Source organism: Biomphalaria glabrata, chromosome 2 (genome assembly GCF_947242115.1).
Source record: "Biomphalaria glabrata chromosome 2, xgBioGlab47.1, whole genome shotgun sequence".
Lineage (NCBI taxonomy): Eukaryota > Metazoa > Mollusca > Gastropoda > Planorbidae > Biomphalaria > Biomphalaria glabrata.
Genome location: NC_074712.1, coordinates 40339710 through 40358357, shown reverse-complemented (window position 1 = coordinate 40358357; position 18648 = coordinate 40339710). Strand labels below are relative to the sequence as shown.

General features: G+C 32.2%; 2 protein-coding genes across 3 annotated transcripts; both read left to right on the top strand.

Annotated features, from left to right (window-relative positions):
- Positions 1-280: 280 nt before the first annotated feature.
- LOC106066906 (transducin beta-like protein 3) lies at positions 281-18540 on the top strand. Of its 2 annotated transcripts, none has more exons than XM_056020511.1 (23): positions 281-330; positions 8814-8865; positions 9054-9149; positions 9453-9500; positions 10108-10185; positions 10388-10536; positions 11091-11261; positions 11452-11527; positions 11810-11897; positions 12291-12493; positions 14031-14225; positions 14716-14822; positions 14919-15129; positions 15233-15334; positions 15496-15564; positions 15844-15914; positions 16122-16278; positions 16405-16463; positions 16763-16866; positions 17375-17446; positions 17687-17845; positions 18220-18310; positions 18457-18540. In XM_056020511.1, the coding sequence occupies exons 1-22, from the start codon at positions 308-310 to the stop codon at positions 18303-18305; spliced, it is 2376 nt and encodes a 791-aa protein (XP_055876486.1). In that variant the 5' UTR covers positions 281-307; the 3' UTR covers positions 18306-18310; positions 18457-18540. The 2 variants fall into 2 exon arrangements, with proteins under 2 accessions (XP_055876486.1, XP_013081462.2); XM_013226008.2 differs by having other exon boundaries at positions 295-524.
- On the top strand, positions 2609-6292 carry LOC129924600 (uncharacterized). The gene is made up of 2 exons (XM_056020510.1): positions 2609-4063; positions 4266-6292. The coding sequence occupies exons 1-2, from the start codon at positions 3353-3355 to the stop codon at positions 5958-5960; spliced, it is 2406 nt and encodes an 801-aa protein (XP_055876485.1). The 5' UTR covers positions 2609-3352; the 3' UTR covers positions 5961-6292.
- Positions 18541-18648: the final 108 nt, after the last annotated feature.

Below are 18648 nucleotides of genomic sequence, written 5' to 3'. Positions count from 1 at the left end.
TTTGGCAACTTTTCCATAGAAAAATAAAGAGGTGGTGGAAATAATTGATTTAGACTTAGAAAAATTTACTGTTAGTTTTGTCAGCTAGCCACGTTGTGTAGAATAAAAGACCTTAGGACCCTTATTTACTAACTTCCATTTGATTAGGGTTAAGCTAGGAAATAAGTGTGAATTGTTGTTTTGCTTTGCCGAGCCATGCTTCTAATTATACGCCTTAATAGTTTTTCTCAATCAATAATAACAGTATTATGTATCAGTAGATATTACGTATCTATAGTAAAATAAGGTCACTAAAACGGAAGCGGCAATGTTTACCTCTGTCATGCTTTGGTAGTCTAGTAGATCTAAACTTATTTATAAAGCTAGATCTAGATCTAAGTCTAGATCTAGATCTACATCTCCTAGATTAGCAATACATCTAATCTAGTCACTATCCCTAGATTTTATCTCGATCTAAGAGAGTATGCTTTGAATGTTAGGGATTATTTTTATTTGATCTTCGTCATGAGTCTTTTGAAAACCAGGTAGACTAGACTAGAGACAGTCTAGATAGATCTTTTCAGACTTCAGTCACTGAGTCAGTCTTTGACTCTTTTGTCTTTTCTAGTCTAGATTTAAGATTAATTAATCTAGATCTAGATTATCATTATTAGATTAGATAATAGATTCTAGATGATGTTTGTATGTCACTATAGTCTATAGTAGACTATACTCTATGTCTATAGTAAATTAGGTTTCTGTTATATTTTCAGAATATGCAGAAAAAAATGCAGATTACAAATATGTAATTTGATTTCCTCGGAGATAAATAGTTTTTAAAATATATATTTTTAAGTTTTATTTCTTAATACCATATATTGTCATTGGAAATACGCCATTTTGGTTTTAAGGCTTAGTACTAGACTATCTCCCTTGAATTACTTGCCAACTTTTTTCTGTTGCTGCTTTGTCTTTCTTTCTAGCAGCTATTAGATCTAATATTAAAATTCATTTAAAATGCAAACAATCTTTTGTACTTTGAAAAATAGCTAAAAATCGAAATTAAAATCATGTAGTTAAAGTAATAACAGACAAAAAAATTAATAGAAAAATAAAAAAATAACTCTAAGCCTAACAAAATATCTTTTATTGGCAAAATAAAAGTAATTAAATAAATAGATACCGCTACCCTGACTTTAAATACATGAAAATAATAGACATTAAATGTTATTTAAGATATTAAAAGCATGCAAGAAAAAAATCAAATAGCTAAATAGATCAAATCTGAATAGATTGTAAGATGAAATATTAATCAACACTTAAAAATTTAGGCTAAAGCATCATACTCCAAGCAGTGGATTTGGCAAAAAACAGTTACATGTGGCCTCTTGTGGTACAACCACATCAAAGTGATTACCATTTGTATGCAATAGTGTTATGTTGCATCATATATGGTTGTCTGTGTGAGATAGTATGTATGTGTTTGCATCATGAAATAAAGGTTTTAATAATAGCCATGAGTATTTTGTTTTATTGTGGTTTGGTGAGAATGTATAGGTGTCTCTTTGCAGTAGTGTAGCAGCTGCAAGCATTTCTGCAGTTGTGGCCCATGTTGTATCTTTTTTCATCAGCTCCATATGCTGCTGTTTAAAAAAAAATATGGTAGCTATAAGTACAAGTTCTTTATCCTTCTCTTATTATGTACAGTAACTTATAATCATATTGAATGAAAAACAATGCACAATATAAGAACAAGCAATATCTACAACAAGGTAGAGAAAGTAATGATAGGACTGAAGAGTGGAAGGGAACTCCTTTTATAACAGATTCGGGAAATGTTACAATAGCATCACAGTTAGTAACCTTGTGATGGCTCCAAATAGGGATGGGGCGATGAAAATCAAAGGCTTTATCAAATCTCTTTAATGAGATGAAAGAGCTTCAAGATAAAAATACTATGTCACTACTTCTGTGGACCAAATAGGGGAGGGGGACTAGAATCTATGACAATCAGAGTGTATTTGTCATATGTAACTACTTCTTGATGTAACTACTTATAGACTGCCTGCCAACACGATATGATCCAACCACGGGAGTTTTTGTCGTACATAACTATCTGAACAAGCTGGCCGACATTATAGGATACAACCAAGAGAGTTTTGATCGTGACATCGTTTATGTTGCGTCACGTTTCAGTCTTAGTCTCATCCGACTAGACCTCAGTTGAACTGCATGTCGGTGAAACGAACCGACAAAGAAAGCGAAGAAGGATAAATTTTGACCAAGTAAAACACCGTACCTTGCCCTTCTCCCTTTATGAGCATACCAGCGATCCTAGCAGTAGATGACCTAATATGACCACGGCGCCGGCGAAGCTCCGAGCAGGGGAAGGTGATGTTACATCACACCTAGTTCTGCCGTAAAGACAAAGATCGCGTGTGACGGCCGGCGCAGCGAGGGTTTAAAGGTACGTAAGAATAAACGGAGACAATCGCCACCTGTACGGTACGGCGGGAGAGAAAAACTTGCTTTGGACTCCGTAACGGAATGTAATACATGGGCGCTAGTGGATCCATGTGAAGAGAAGGGTTGGTAGGTGGAGTCGCTAAACCCCCCCCCCCCCCCCCCAACAACTACACATCTTAAACACAGGGTGTCCGCGGCCTCCTGAAATTCAAGGATGTCCTTGAATCTCCTTGAATTTCAAAAAAACTGAAAAAGTCCTTGAAATCTCCTGGAATTTTAAAATATCTCCTTGAATGTCCTGGAATTTCGCCGATCGGGAAAAAAAAAAAAAAATCGGCTTAAAAAAAAAATTATTAGAGGATGGGCCGGCGCGGGCGGAAATAAATTCGAAATTACCGTTTCCGAGTCTGCGCAGAAGGTGTTTACCGCTCCTTCACTATATAAAGCATCGATATCGGATCGTTTTTTCAGTGGACACGTTGATTTTCATCCAAATTGGATCAAAAGTTTACGTTACGCATCTTCAAAACTGTTTTCCTGTTTCATTTTGTGCCTTTATATTTTCATCAGATCATATTATTACTTAGATCTATGTGCATTGTGAATTTAATAATTAGATCTAGGCCTAGATCTAAATATATCTAGACTAGATTATTATTTCTAGATCTAGATTATTCGAGATCTATAAAGTATATGATCTACGTTTCTTTTATTGTGAATATTGTGATTTGTGCTTTGGCTTTGGTTTAACTTTAATCAAGTCTTTATCCAAGCCTAAGCTAGAGATTTATAGTCTGTTACGTAGCTCTAGTCTTGAGACTTGATTGTTCTATCATCTGATCGGACTGTCCTAGAATACTAGATATCCAAATCTATTTCTAGATCTATAACCTACATTTGTATTACAATGCCTAAATACGGGACATCGTTTAATGCGCTTTGGCTTGAAAAAGATATTTACAGATCTTGGCTTCAAAAATCATCCGTCAGTGACACCAAAGCCTTTTGTCGTCATTGTAAAAAACTAATTGACATATTATGCATGGGTGAAGCAGCACTTAAATCTCATATGAAATCAGATAAACACAAGCGAGAGTCTGGAAAGTCAGATGGCTGCTTAATGATTGCACCCATATTTGCTAAAAAGGCTGCTACAGTTACAGCGACTGTCACTTGTCCTACAGCTATGCCACCAACCCCACAGGTGCAAGCTGCTCAAGTCATTGATCCTAGCCAAAATATACCAACAACCTCTACGTCAACCCAGGCGCAATCATCAATCAAATCTCACGTGACCACAGAGGAGACAATCAACGCAGAGATACTATGGGCTTTGAAAGTGGTGTGTTCTCATTACTCATATAACAGTTGCCATGATATTGCTGATCATTTTGCTCGAATGTTTCCTGACAGCAACATAGCTAAAAAAATGTCTTGTGGAAAAGACAAAATATCCTATCTTGTGTCTTTTGGGCTTGGTCCTTATTTCCAGGATCTTCTAAAGGACAAGCTCAAAACTGTGAATGATGGTTTTGTACTATTGTTTGACGAATCTCTAAATCGAGAACTAAACAAGAAACAAATGGATATGCATGTCAGATACTGGGATACAGATAAGGTGAGTTGATTTGTTTAATTAAATTATAAATAGGCCTACACTAAATAGGTTAAATTAAACCTAAAGATGCATGAGTGCTATCTAATTATAATGAAAATAAATATTCAATATTAATGATGATTGTAGAATTGTTAATGAGATAAGACTGAATATAATTGTATCTATCGATATGCTAAATATTTTTTGAATTTCCCAACTTTAGGTTGTTACAAGATACTATGGCTCTGCTTTCCTGGGTCATGCTACTGCTCAAGATATGCACCAAAAATTATGTGAAAACTTTCACTTTGACGGAAAAAGTGTTGTTCAGATATCAATGGATGGCCCCAATGTCAACTGGGCCTTGTTCAAATTACTCAATGAGGACCTCCAGAAAGCATCAGAAAAAAAGTTTGTGGACATTGGCAGTTGTGGGCTTCATACAATGCACAATGCTTTTCGTGCAGGCCTTGCATCAACTGGCTGGGAACTGGGTCATTTTTTCTCATCGCTGTCTTGGCTTTTCAAAGATACCCCAGCAAGAAGGGAAGACTTCACATCACTAACTGGCAGCAGTGATTTTCCTCTTGAACACTGTCAGCATCGATGGGTGGAGAATGTTGAGGTGGCAGAGAGAGCTCTCAAAGTATGGCCCCACGTAAAAAAATTCATTCAGTCTTTAATTACTGCTAAAAAGGCAATCAACACAAAGTCTTTTGAGCACCTGAAAGGCTGTATGGATGATGTACTACTAATTGCCAAAATTGAAAGCTTCATATCCATTGCAAAGGTTTTGCAACCTTTTTTAAAAAGATATCAAACAGATGCACCACTGTTGCCCTTTATGGCCCAAGACCTCTTCAACATGCTTCGGTCATTGTTGCAAAGATTTGTGACACCAGCTGTTTTTAAAGAATGCACCTCAGTTACAGCACTGCTTAGTGCAGATTTGTCTGATATAAAAAATCTTCTGCCTCCTGGAGAAGTTGACATAGGTTTTAAAGCCAAATCTGCTGTCAAGGAAATTAAGAGTAAAGCCAGTGCAAGGGATATTTTCAACTTCCAGATGGAGAGCAGAAAGTTTCTGGTAACAACAGCCATAAAATTAATGACAAAATCTCCACTGAAAAATCAGCTTGTCCAGTGTTTGAAATGGCTACAGCCTAAAAACATTGTAGAAGATTTTGATGGTTCTTTAAGAGACTTAGATGCCACTTTGAGCTACTTAGTTGAGCTTGGCCGTGTCAGCGCAGATGACTGTGATGATATCAAGTCGGAATTCACCCAGTGGCACAGTTCCATTGTCACCACAAATTCTATAGTATTCCAGTCCTTTAGTATCCAATGTGATAGACTGGATACTTTTTTTAATCAACATATTAACAGTGAATTCAGTAAACTATGGGCACTAATAAGAGGAATTTTGATTCTGTCTCATGGCCAAGCCCAGGTCGAGAGAGGTTTCAGTACCAATAAAGAGACAATGTGCGTCAACATGATGGAGAGAACACTTATAGCCAAGAGAATGATTTGTAACAGCATTGAAGCAATGGGAGGAATTAAAAATGTAACAATTTCTTCAGGCATGCGAATGGCTGCTGCTTCAGCCAGATCAAAGTATAGAATTTATCTGGAAGAAAGGGCTGAGGAGGAAAAAAGAAAGAACCTAAAAAGGAAAAGAAACGATCAATTTGAAGAACTTGAGGCTATGAAAGCCAAAAAAGCTAGGTTCGAAAGGGACATTACAAGCCTCACTGACTCTGCGGACAAGCTTGCAGAAAAAGCAGAAAACACTAACAGTCACAAATTTTTAATAGAATCCAATGCTTTACGTCGCTCTGCAAAGCTTAAAAAAGAGCAAATTGAAAAACTTACTTTGGAAATAGAAACCAAAGTGAGGGAGATCAGTGGACTCTAAAAAACATTAAAAACCCTTGTATATATGTAAATATATTGTAAAGAATGGATGTTCAAGATGCGTTTTATGGTAGGCCTTACACTCATACTAGTTTATAATGTATTTTTTGCATGTTTTGAATATCTTGAGTAAGTTATTTTTATTTAGTAATCAAATCTAAATTATTCCAACCTATATATATATATGGGCTATAAATATTTTTATAAATTTTTTGGCGCGAACTCTATGTCCTGGAATTTTTAAATTTCTCCTTGAAAACTCCTTGAAAACTCCTTGAATTTCAATTAGACTTTGGTGCAGAAACCCTGTAAACAAATTTAGTGTAATAGGTGAGGATTTTTTTTTTAATGAACTCCGAAAGTAAAGATGCATAAATTATCCAAATAGTAGTGTATATGCTTCTTATCTATTTCTTTATACATTGGCTTTTGTTCCCCACTCTAAGCAAAGTAAATTTCAGATTGTGAAACATGATAGTTTAACAGGTGCTACGTAACGTTTAACAAAGACGTTCGTGATCTAGTTACACTCGACCTATCCTCCCTCCAAGAGAGGTGGAGCCAGAGTTAGTGGTAAGAGTTATAAACACAGACAATAGTCCTATCTGATCATAAAACACACGCCAAACAATCTCTGGTAGACAGTAGACTCCACTCAGAAGACCTCACGGCGAAAGAAAAAGGGACACTGATCTGTGTCAGCTTCATAAAATTCTTTCTCTTCGTGGTGTGATTTTACGAAAATAGAGAGCGCTAAAAAATTCGTTAGAAATGTATAGATCTAACTGTAGTCTTAATCATCAACAGATAAACATAAAAGTATTATTTCTTATAGTAATAAGTTTCCCGTACTAGATCTATATCATTTATTGTCATTGCTCTAAAAAGATCACTAAGTCAGAATGCATAATTAAACATAACATGTATATCTAGATGCGTGTTTCATTTCATTTAATTCATGCATATTTGTTTTTTATTTTATCATTATTTCGCTTTGCTTGGTGAGTTAATATATTAATTATAGATCTAATTGTTAACATATATTTTTTAATTAATAATTTCATAAGTAGAAAAAAAGAAGAAACAACAAGTTCATCAATTTATTAATAACATTTTATTTAGACCTTCATTTCAGTAAATACACTTAAAAAATCATAAGTTGACAGCATAAGAACAAAAACTCTCTTCAAAAAAAGTTATTGAAAGTTCAATATAGGTAAGGGAGATAAATATGCTTAACAAACAACATAGTGGTCGGCAAAGGTATCTGCGTATCTAAACTATTACCATTATTCTTTAAATAATTATAATATAAATTAATATAATAATAATTATAATATTATTATTAATATATAATTATATAAAAAAAAATAATAATAAGAAATATAATCTTTAACTTTATTGTCAGACTAGTTAAGTCCGTAAGTGGCGTTTAAGTAAGGAAATTTGTCTTACAATTTGACTATTTGTGCATTACAATTACACCAAACAAAACATTATTATTATTATAACTTAATATAACTATAAATCTATAAATTATAAAATAATCAAAAACAAAATATAAAATGTACACTCACACCAGATGTCACAGACTCAATTGTAATTTACATGTGAAAAGTTTATATCAGATTATACCTATTTAATTTAATGGTTTGATTGCCAGGGGAACAAGACTAAAGTTAAAGTTAAAGAGTGTTTGTGTCTTTGCTATTGGTGTCTTGTAATACATGGATTTTTTCAATTGACAAATGTAAAAACAAAAATATGCAGTCATTTGATCTTCATTCTAATACAAACAAGCCAACACTGGAATAATCGGGACATACCATTTGAAGATATTAACATTCTAGATCACATTGAGCACAAATTTTGTACAAATAAAAAATTAAAATGTAGTAATTTTACTATGAAATTCAAAATACCATCGTTTTTGGACCTATGCAGATTTTGTATGAAAAATGGAATACTACTTTGGGTGTGATACTTAAACTTAAAATATTGCAGATGTGAGCATGATAAAACATAGCCAAGGCCTTTTGGCTAACATTAAATGAGGACAGTTTTCTCAGTAATTGTAATCCTTGCTGCCCTTTTTTTCTGATGATATAATCAGTAATATTAGATCTAATTTTCTAAATCTAGCCTCAATCAATATAGCCTTGTTACATAATGCTAGGACAAATTTGTACAAGAATGCTTCTTCTTCCCCAGTGCTATTAGAGCATGGAATGTGTTGCCTGAGCCAGCCAGGAAAACCAATGACTTGGCAGAATTTAAGTCATTGGTTAACATGCATGACTAGATGCATGACGCTTAGGATATAATCTTCTTCCTTTTTGAAGTAACGTGTCTGTATTATATAAGATAAGAAGATTGTTGTGAAATTTGGACACTGGCTGAAAGAAGAATTCAAGTTCTTGAGAGTAAATGCTACAGAAAAAGAAGACCAATGAATTTTGCCGGGCAAAAAAAACAAACAAAAAAAAACTCCTTAATACTGTGAAGAGAGGGAAGCTGAGCTGGTTCAGTTATGTTGTAAAGCATGACTCACTGTCAAAAGTCATCCTTTAAGGTATGGTGGAGTGAGCTTGAAGAATGGGTCATCCAAAGAAAACCTGGCTGGACAATGTAAAGAACTGGCCTCTCTCTTGAAAAAAAAAGTTTTGAGATTTGTTGACTTGAACTGTCACAGCACTCCAACTATGAAATTGAAGGGATAGATGAGATGAGAGAAATTTACATTTATATATAATCTTATAATTTGTTTTAAAATTATTTTATCATAAAGCACTAGTGTCTTCTTTTTAAAAAATATTTTTGTATGTTTATTATTATTTTTTATTTTTCAATTCAGTCTAGATGCAGTAGAAAAATTTTCTGCTTTTTATACCGGTAGTCAACTTCAGGTAGGATTTTTTTTATATTTATTTAAAAAATAATTAACGTTATGTTAACAAGATAATGCAAAATAATACTCATTGTACTCTAGTTAATACTTCTTGTTATATTTTTTGTTTGATGTAAAAAAAATATTTAAAAAAAGACTTCATATAAATCTTTTTGCTTAGTAAAAAGAACTATTTTTAATACATAGTTAAGTAGTGATGGTAGCAAGTTGTTCTGTGGCTGCAAGAAAGAAATAAAAATTGTCGATGTGAAGACAGGACGAATAGTGTCATCTATTGGTCAGGTAAAACTGTTGATTTAATGCTTAAATACAAATTTTTCTATCAATTAACTTATTGATTCAGCTGATAAATTACCACCACTATAAATTTGGAAAAGAAAGCAAAAGTGTTTTATTCATCAACATAAGGTGCTAATATAGGTGCAGTAAATAAGTTGTGCAAAACATTTTGTAATCATTTTTTATAAGTTTGATTAGAAACATCATCACCAAGAAGATCATTAATGTTACCCTTTAATATTTGCAAAGAGAATGGTATTCTTATGTCCAATAAATTAAAGTCATATTTTTTTGTCTATTTTCAAGGATGAGGAGGAAGAAATAACCCAGTTTATTTTGACCAAAGATGATGTTGTAAGTATTAGAGAAATATAGTTCTAGTCAATTATATTTATAATTACTCTGTCTTTCTGTCTGGTAAAAAGTTTGAACATGTTTTTTTCTCCCATTTCCCATCTCTGATCAAGTTAAAACTTTGCACAATTATTCATTGAATGACAAAGACATGAATCAATAAAAAAAATTAACCTGTTAGCTAATTAATTATTGGTGATTAATTATTTTGTTTGATATTGAAATAAGGGGAATAAATGCTACTTAATCAGAGATGTGTATATATATGGATTTAATCTCATTAAAAAGCTTTGACATGTTTTTTTTCACACTTCCCATTCTCGGATCAAGTTGAAATTTTACATCATTATTCATAGTTGATGACAATACACAAATTAATCCAAAAATGAACCAATTAGTTAATCAATCAGTACTAATTTATTAATTTTGTTTTATAATTTGTTAATTTTGTTTTATATAGCAGAAAGGGAGCTGAACCCTGCCATTCTCTAATATATGGTGATAATTAGCATTTTTTTCCCCATTAGATAAGCTTCGTTCTTATCTTTTAATATTTAATAAACTAATTAATAAAGCAACATTTTTAAGAACTTATTTTTCTCTCTAGCATTTAATACTAGCTACACAGAATCTTTTATTTAGACAGTGGAACTGGCAAGATAAAAGTCTGGTTAAAACCTGGCGTGTAAGTTGTGTTAAATAAATAAATAGTTTAATAGAATTATAGAATTCAACAAGAGTTTTTGTTTAATGTTTGTGTTTCAGAATGTAGACATATTTAAATATTAAACACGTTAGCTTTTTTTTGGAAATTTTAAATGTAATGTTAAATAGTTTTGTGAATTTGTATAATGATATTCTCAAATGTTTTTGTGTGTTTACTTTAGTCAGTACACAATGCACCAGTAACATCTCTAGCATTAGATCCGTCTGTTACTCTACTGGCATCAGGAAGTGCTGACTTCACTATTAAAGTTTGGGACATTGTGAGAGGCTACTTTACACACAATTTCAAAGGTCACAGCGGGGTCATTAGGTAAATAACCAACTTCATTTAAAGTCTTTTGGTCAGTGAATTTTGTTTTTGAAAGTTAGCCCTTGCAAAATCCACACCTTTTTTGTTAAGATTTGACATTAGTATAAATATGATCATTGGCATCTAACAAGACCCCTTTCAGTTTTTTAGTAAAAAAGAACATCATCAAGAAAAGCTACTTTGTCAACATTAAAAAACACCATTATTATATCACCTTGTCCAAAATTACAACAACATTAAAAAACACCATTATTATATCACCTTGTCCAAAATTACAACATTAAAAAACATCAGAAACACAGATTAAAAGACTCTTGGCAAAAATCCTTTTTAAAAAACAACAATCTTCTGTATGTTACCCTTTGAAATGTTTTGTGCTTTTTAACTATATCTACATTGTATTTTTATGTTTACCATGTCATTTTATTTTTATGTTTTGTTGTGTAAAATGCATATTTCTAAAAACTTATCAGAATAGATAAAGAAATATAAATGTTTTTTAATGATCCAACTGTAGTATGTACAAACTGTCTATTGAATTGTCATGTTTATAGGTACCTGACATTCCACCCTGACTCTGAAAGGCTACAACTGATTTCTGCCTCTGAAGATTACACTGTAAGGGTTTGGGATCTGAAAACAAGCTCATTGCTTGTCAGCAGCCAGTGTCATGCTAGTCTTGTAACATCCATGGCTTTTGCAGACAATGGAAACATTCTTTACAGGTGAACATTTTATTTTTCATGGATTTTGATAATATTGTTTAGTTCAGGGATAGACAAAACCTGAAAAAAGGAAACCCAAGACAAAAACAAAATGAATTAAATTATTTTTAGCTCTACGTAGACTATAAAACAAATTGTACTATTTCAACAAAAAAAGTCCACCTTCAATAAAAAAATATTTTATTTGTAGTGCAGGGAAAGATAATGTGGTATGTGTGTGGAAAACAGACAAGTGGAAAGTTTATAAAACAATTCCAGTATTTGAAGTAAGTTAAGAAAATACATTCACTGTCTTATAGTTAGATTAAAAACATTAAAAGATAAACAAAACATCTTAATTACACTTACACTTTTGTAATTTTAAAAGCAAAAGAGTTTAATTGTCTAACTGCATCAACATTGTATATTTTTTTTGTTCTATTTTAGTTGAGTAAATCTGTTTCACTGTCTACATAATTAGTACTAGATAGCCAGTATTTAAACATTAGGAAGCCAACTTCTCTAACAAGACCCAATTATTTTAAAATGTTTATTTCTATTTTCACTAGCCTGTTATATCTGTAATTGTTCCACTTGATTTCCCAAGTCTGATTGATGATGATAATGTTCAGCGATTTATTACTGTCAGCTCAACAGGTTTGTTAAATATAAGTACTCTTCAAGGAATGCTAAAGACTATTTAGTACCAATGTACTGTTTACCATAAAAAAAATGATTTACTTAACATTTTTAGAATAATATAGTAAGTTCTCTATTTATGTGGTCACAAGTTATTGTCTTTATCATATGCTGAGCCCAGAACAGAACCACCTTTTCTTATAACTGGGTATATCTTTATACCTAAGACTTTATCATTTAAATGTAGTGATTTTTTTTAACCTATTTTAATTGTCTTAGCATAAATGAATTTTTTTTCAGCATACATATATATTTATGCACATAAATATATTGTAGCCAGCTACTTAGAAAGAAATTATAATCTATCTAATCTACATGTACAAATCAAGTACAATCATTTGCTATTTCTAGGTGATGTACGAGTAATTAATGCTGAAACTGGAAAACGTGAATACTCAAACAGTTGTCGGCTTAGTGACCCAGATGTGGATAGTAAAACTACAGATTCTTACATAGTGCAAGCTTTGTACTCAACAGACCTGAATGGGATTATATTGGCTACTTATGACGAAAACATTATTTTACTTAGCAAGGATTTCACCATAGATAAACAAGTAGGCAGGCATTTTTGTTTTAAAAGGTTTTAATTGGTCTGCATGTCATGATTGTAGTTTTGTGCATTAGTTAAAAATACTCATACTTTTCATTGGAGGCGCGGTGGCTGAGTGGTACAGCGCCACATGACACCCTCGTTTACCCTAGGCCACAGAAATAGATGACCCTTACATCATCTGCTCTATAGACCACTAGGTTTGAAAGGGGAACTTTACTTTTTTTTTTTCTTTTTACATGCTTTTCATTTTGTATTTTAGAGGGCATATTTAAAATCTTTTTTAACTAGTCCAAGAACAGTCAATAGCAACATTTTTCAAACATGATGATTCTTCCCCTTACATTTTAACAGACCTGCCTACCGTTACGCAAAATGCGTATTCGTTATGCAAAATCTCCCAAAAATGACAGTCAGTACGCAAATACGCATTGAACCCGTCGCGTTACGCTTTTCGTATCCTTTTTTCCCCCCTCTTTTGACTAGCTTACGAGCGGTCACTGAGGTCACGCTAAGCCGTTTTGTTGGCCGGGGGGGGGACAGAAAAGGTGGGGGAACACATTGTGTCCAGATCTATACGTTGATTGGTTCTTAAAAGCAATTAGATTTAGTCTAGAAAAGAACGCGAGAGTGAGGGAGTGGCGGGTTGGTACCGTCAGTTAGCTGATACACCAACGTGTCTTTTTTTTTTGTAAGTTCATTAGTAGAAATTAATTATGTTGAATCCCTGATTCCCGAATTCATTTGTATAGAAAAAAATATCGAAGTGCTATCGATTCAAAACACATTGAGTGACATTGTAGATATCTAGTCTAGATCTGGATTCTAGATCTAGAAAACTTGTTATACAGGAATAGATCTAGCTAGTCATTATGTTAGTCATGATTCTCTACATTACTCAACAATCTAGATCCAATTTAGTTGTAGTATGATTTAGATTGATTAGATCTAGATCGATAACATCTACTACCATCTAGTCTAGATCTAGACTAGATTCTTAGTCCTAGTATAGAATAGATCAAGGATGAAGGTAGGCCTACGAAAGTTTGGAGTAGACCTACGTTTGTAGCGGATCCACGGCATCGGTAACACTCTCGAGCCCAGATCTAGAGTAGATTATATTCATTATATAGACATAGATCTAGTCTAGATATCATCTCTATTGTCGTATTGATCTAGATTTAGATTGTAGATTTAAACATGACATCTAGATCTAATATTATATATATATATATATGACAAAGTAGTGGATCTCGTAAGTGTTACGCATTCTGGTTCCAAAATACGCATTTTGACCATCAGCGTTACGCATTTGGATTTTTTTTGGTTGGCAGGTCTGTTTTAACCTCGCCAATCATCTCTGGATGAAACATTAACTTTAATTATGATTACTCGTTATAAGATAATTGCTTGTTTCTTTGTTTTTTTTTAAATTCATTTTATGATTAATTTGATGATTCATTTCATTGTTAGGTTAGTTTCTTTGATACAAACTAGCCTATTGTTATATTTGTTTCAATCAATATTGTTTATTTATCTAGCTGTGTGGTCATTTGGATGAAATCTTGTCACTTCATTTCCTGGGAGAAAAAGATAGCCATGTTGCTGTTGCCACCAACACAGATCTGCTGAAAGTGTTCAACAGAGAGACCTGGGAGTGTCAGATGTTGCAGGGTCACTCTGATATCATCACCAGTCTTGATGTGAAAGATAACTTCATTGTTTCTGGCTCAAAGGTTTAATTGAACTTATTATGGGTTGTCTAGTTTGATTTTTGTCTCTTAGAAACTACTTTTAAACCTAATGTAAAATGTAGTATACAAGTCTATGTAAGAAACAATGTGTAAGGTAACCACTAGGTATGTCCAAAAAAACCCCATTCAACTAGGGTCTCAATTTTGAAACCAACATCCATCACCCAATTGATGTGATTATTGTTTTATATATTCTCTCCTTGGCACAACTGCACACGTCATTGCGAGAATCATATATTGAAAACACTTACAAAAATTGTCACCATTATCTACCCCGAGGAAAAAATTAAATCCTAAGTTTTTTACATGCATTATTTTTTGTTTTAATTTTTCATTGATGGTATCTAGTATGTTTGACATGTGTATAGTAAGTTTGACAATATATGTGCAGTATATATCTGCCCTTTTTTTTTTTTTGCAAAAATGTTAAGGAAAAATGTTTTTAAATGAATGATTGTTGTTTGCTTTTCAGGACTCCTCTATTCGTGTTTGGCAGTTATCACCAGATGTAGGTTTTATCACATTGTTAGCTATGGGTCAGGGTCATACACAATCTGTTCAGTGTGTCTGTTTAGCTCGGTAAGCACTATGCTAAGATATTGATGTTGGTTTCAGTATTAGTTATTGTTTAAAAAGTTTCAAGTTATTCATTCATAAAACATTTTAACTCCTTAGTGCTACTGCCCGCCCTAAGTTCATCCTGTCTGGTGGTGTTGATATGACTCTGAAGGTCTGGACATTCCCTGCAGAATCAGAAGTCATTACTCCTCAAGTAAAGCTCCGTGTATCCTGCACTGAACATGCTCATGACAAAGACATCAACTGCTTAGCCGTGGCTCCTAATGACAGAATTATTGCAACAGGTTCTCAGGACAAAACAGCAAAGGTGCAAACTTGGTTTACAATTCTATAGTTAATTAGAGAATTGGTTCTTCCTTACTTTTTGCATTGGAATGTGTATTTGTACTAATGGTATTTACATCTCTCAGCTGTGGAGTGTTGGTGATAATCTACAGTCTTTATCATTGCTTGCTGTTCTAAGAGGACATAAACGAGGGATCTGGTGTGTGAAGTTTTCACCTGTTGATCAGGTAGATCTATGCTATTGTTTGTTGATAACCTCTGGGTTCACCATGTACCTCATCTAATCAAACATACATTAAGGCATTAGATTTAAACATTTGCTATATATTTTATTTTTCATTCATATAATTATATTTGCATTTTACTAATATCATCTCTAATTTTTTAGATTGTGTGTACAAGCTCTGGGGATGGTTATATTAAAATGTGGAATGTATTGGATTACTCATGTGTGAGGGTAAATAATTTTTTTAAATACATTTTTTAGTTAAACTGACAGTTTTTTAAAAAGTGACTAAAATTATGATATAATTAAAATAATATTAAAAACACTATATAAAAAAATTAATTATTGTCTTAAATATACTTTTTAGTTAAACAGACAAAACGTGACTAAAAATATGATATATTTTAAATGATATTCTAAATATGATATAAAAACAAATTAATTGTTTGTAACATTATGTATTACCTAGAACAAAATAAACACACATTTTTTTATTTCCTTCATTTCTAGACCCTTGAAGGACATGACAGTTCTGTTTTATCTTTTGTGTTCTTATCACAAGGAAGACAAATTTTGTCATGGTATGTATAGTAGTCATTTTTTAAAAACTGTTTTGAGCGGTAATCTTAGTTTCACTTTTAGAAAATATTTTAAAAGTTAGAAAATAATTAGCAACCTCTATTTACTGTACATTGTTTCTGTTTTATTTTCAATGCTCAATCAATTTGAGTTTTTTTTTTTTTTTTTCAAATTTGAGTGTTGTTTTTTTTCTCTTTGCAATGTTTCAGTGGTTCTGATGGACTATTGAAATTGTGGCTGATTAAAACAAGTGAATGCATCAAAACATTTGAGGGGCATGATGCTAAAGTCTGGGCATTGTCAGCCACATCAGAAGAAGATTATATTATGTCTGGAGGTGCAGACTCAACTCTTATACTTTGGAAGGTCAGAATTGTGTACACTTGATAACAATGACATTTTAACCTAAGCATATTGTATTAACTCAAATTCGCATACTTTTTTTTCATTGTTATTTATTTGTAAAAAATTCTTGCTTTTATTCTTTAACAGGATGTTACTGAGCAAGAGGAATTAGATAAACAAGAAAAATTACATAAACAAATAATGCAGTAAGTAGAATACTGAAAGAACACATTTTTTTTCTTTCACAAATTCATGCTACTAACATTGTATTTTTTTCATCACAAAATTTTGATATTATCTCATGAGTTAAAAAATGTAATTTCATTATGATTTGACTTGTGTAGATATAAACAAGCTAATTCTTCCTTGATCATAGATAAATTTAATTGCATTACTGGTGAAATGAATAAGATAATAATGATGCTGATATTGTTAGTTTTATTTTAATGCTTTTTCCCATTGTTTATTGATATTATCAACCAGTAAATATTGATTCTTTTTCTAGAGAACAAGTCCTGTCCAACTTGATAGCAGACAAAAAATTTGTACGAGCCATGGGTTTGGCCATATCTCTCAATAAGCCATACAAGGCACTAAACATTATGAAAGGTTGGCTTAATTTACTGCACTATTGATCAGTTCATTTTGTATTGTTCTTAGGTAAACGAGATTTCCACTTGATGGTAGCTCTGAACTTTATAAAAAATGATTTACAGTTTTCAATAAAATCTAAGTTTCATCCATTTTATGTTTTTGAAGGACGTGGCTTATATTTAGTTCACAGTTTACATTTTAGCTGTAGTTCACATATGTGGCCTAGCCCTAAAGACTTGTAAATTGATTCAATGGGATGCTGTATTTCTTTGATTGTCAAATACTGTTTTCTTGATACTTGTTTAAGTTAATGCAGAAAAAAACTGATTTGCTGTACACCTAATTTGCTGTAGCTTTCTTCTGCAGATGGCAATATGCCATTTGAATTTTGCAGTGTAGGACACTTGAATTGTTATTGTTATGTATTTCAATAAAACTTTTATTAGATATAATTAATCTTTTTTTGTTATTATTGTAGTGCTCATTGATAATTATTAAATTACATTATATCATTTTACTTCAGAGGTTATAAAGCAAGAAAATGGAATCCAACAGTTAGAGAAACTTGTATGCAAATTAAGGATGGATCAGATAGGTTAGTGTGCTCCTTGTTATGTAGGATCTGTATGCTATTCAGTACATTTTCTAAAACAAGTTTGTGGCCTGTCTGTTAGCAATTTTAAAGGAACACATATACCCTTTTGTTTTGCCTTTCTTCCAGACTGTCTATGGCAATCTCTACATGTAAATTAAAATAATTTGTCCTGAACTTTCCCTTTCATCACTTATTATCAATATTTCAAACATAAAAAAAGTTTAACTTGATGTTGAGCAGAGTCTGTGCTGAAGTTTGCTATTGAGTGGAACACCAATAGTCGGAATTACTTCCCTGCCCAACAGCTGCTGAACATCATACTCAGGAATTACCTGCCTCAGGATTTGGCAAAGTTGTCTAGTATTCAGTCAATAGTGGAAGGTTTCTCTGTCTACACAGGTAAATCATCTCCCCTCTACAAATGTTGATTGATGCATTGTATAATAAGGCTCACAAAAATAGAAAACTTTAAAAAAAAAAGAAAAAAATTTGTAATGTGCTAAATGTTTTTAATTCATAAGTATTTAACAAAAATTAAATTTGAAATATTTCTTTACCTTTTATACTTTTGTATTAGGGTTTTCAATTCAAAATATTCAATTTTGTTGTCCTTTAAGTAGACCAATATGACCCATCTTTGATAATTTATTGCTTATTGTACTATAGCATCATGTCATTATTTTATTAATTATTTAGTCAGTTTGACAACTAAGCTTATGATTTACAGTAGGCCAGTATATTGTATTCAACGCTATCACTTCTAATTTCAACAGATCGCCATCTTCAAAGACTAAATAACTTATTGATAGATTCACACTTTGCTGAGTACTGTTATAGTTGTATGAAAACATCCAGCTGAAGAAGGTAGAACAAAAAAACTTTTATTTTTTTTAAATGAAAAAAAATTGTTATTATGTAATAGGGTTGTATTTTTATAAAAAAATTGCATTGATAATGAAACAAACACCATTCCAGTAAATAATGGTATTAATTTTTTTTTTAATCTTCAGGGTTACAGAGTTCAATCATTTTTTTAAATCTGTTTGTGACAAAAAATAAACTTGTGTTAATAAAAAGAAACAGTAAAAACAAAAGTTGACTTGGTTTGTTTTGTTGTCTTCAAATGATTCTGTCATGTTTTTCATTTAATCAAATGTGTTTTTTCTTAAACTGAGTTTTAGTGAGAGATAACTGATGCATCT

What these genes read in the sequence shown, in the direction of transcription:
- LOC129924600 (XM_056020510.1), top strand. Translation starts at nt 3,353, where the DNA reads ATGCCTAAATACGGGACATCGTTTAATGCGCTTTGGCTTGAAAAAGAT. An exon ending in GATACTGGGATACAGATAAG is followed by an intron (nt 4,064 to 4,265) that starts GTGAGTTGATTT and finishes TCCCAACTTTAG; the next exon opens with GTTGTTACAAGATACTATGG.
- LOC106066906 (XM_056020511.1), top strand. Translation starts at nt 308, where the DNA reads ATGTTTACCTCTGTCATGCTTTG. An exon ending in TTTTGACCAAAGATGATGTT is followed by an intron (nt 9,501 to 10,107) that starts GTAAGTATTAGA and finishes TTTTCTCTCTAG; the next exon opens with CATTTAATACTAGCTACACA. An exon ending in AGTTTTCACCTGTTGATCAG is followed by an intron (nt 15,335 to 15,495) that starts GTAGATCTATGC and finishes CTAATTTTTTAG; the next exon opens with ATTGTGTGTACAAGCTCTGG.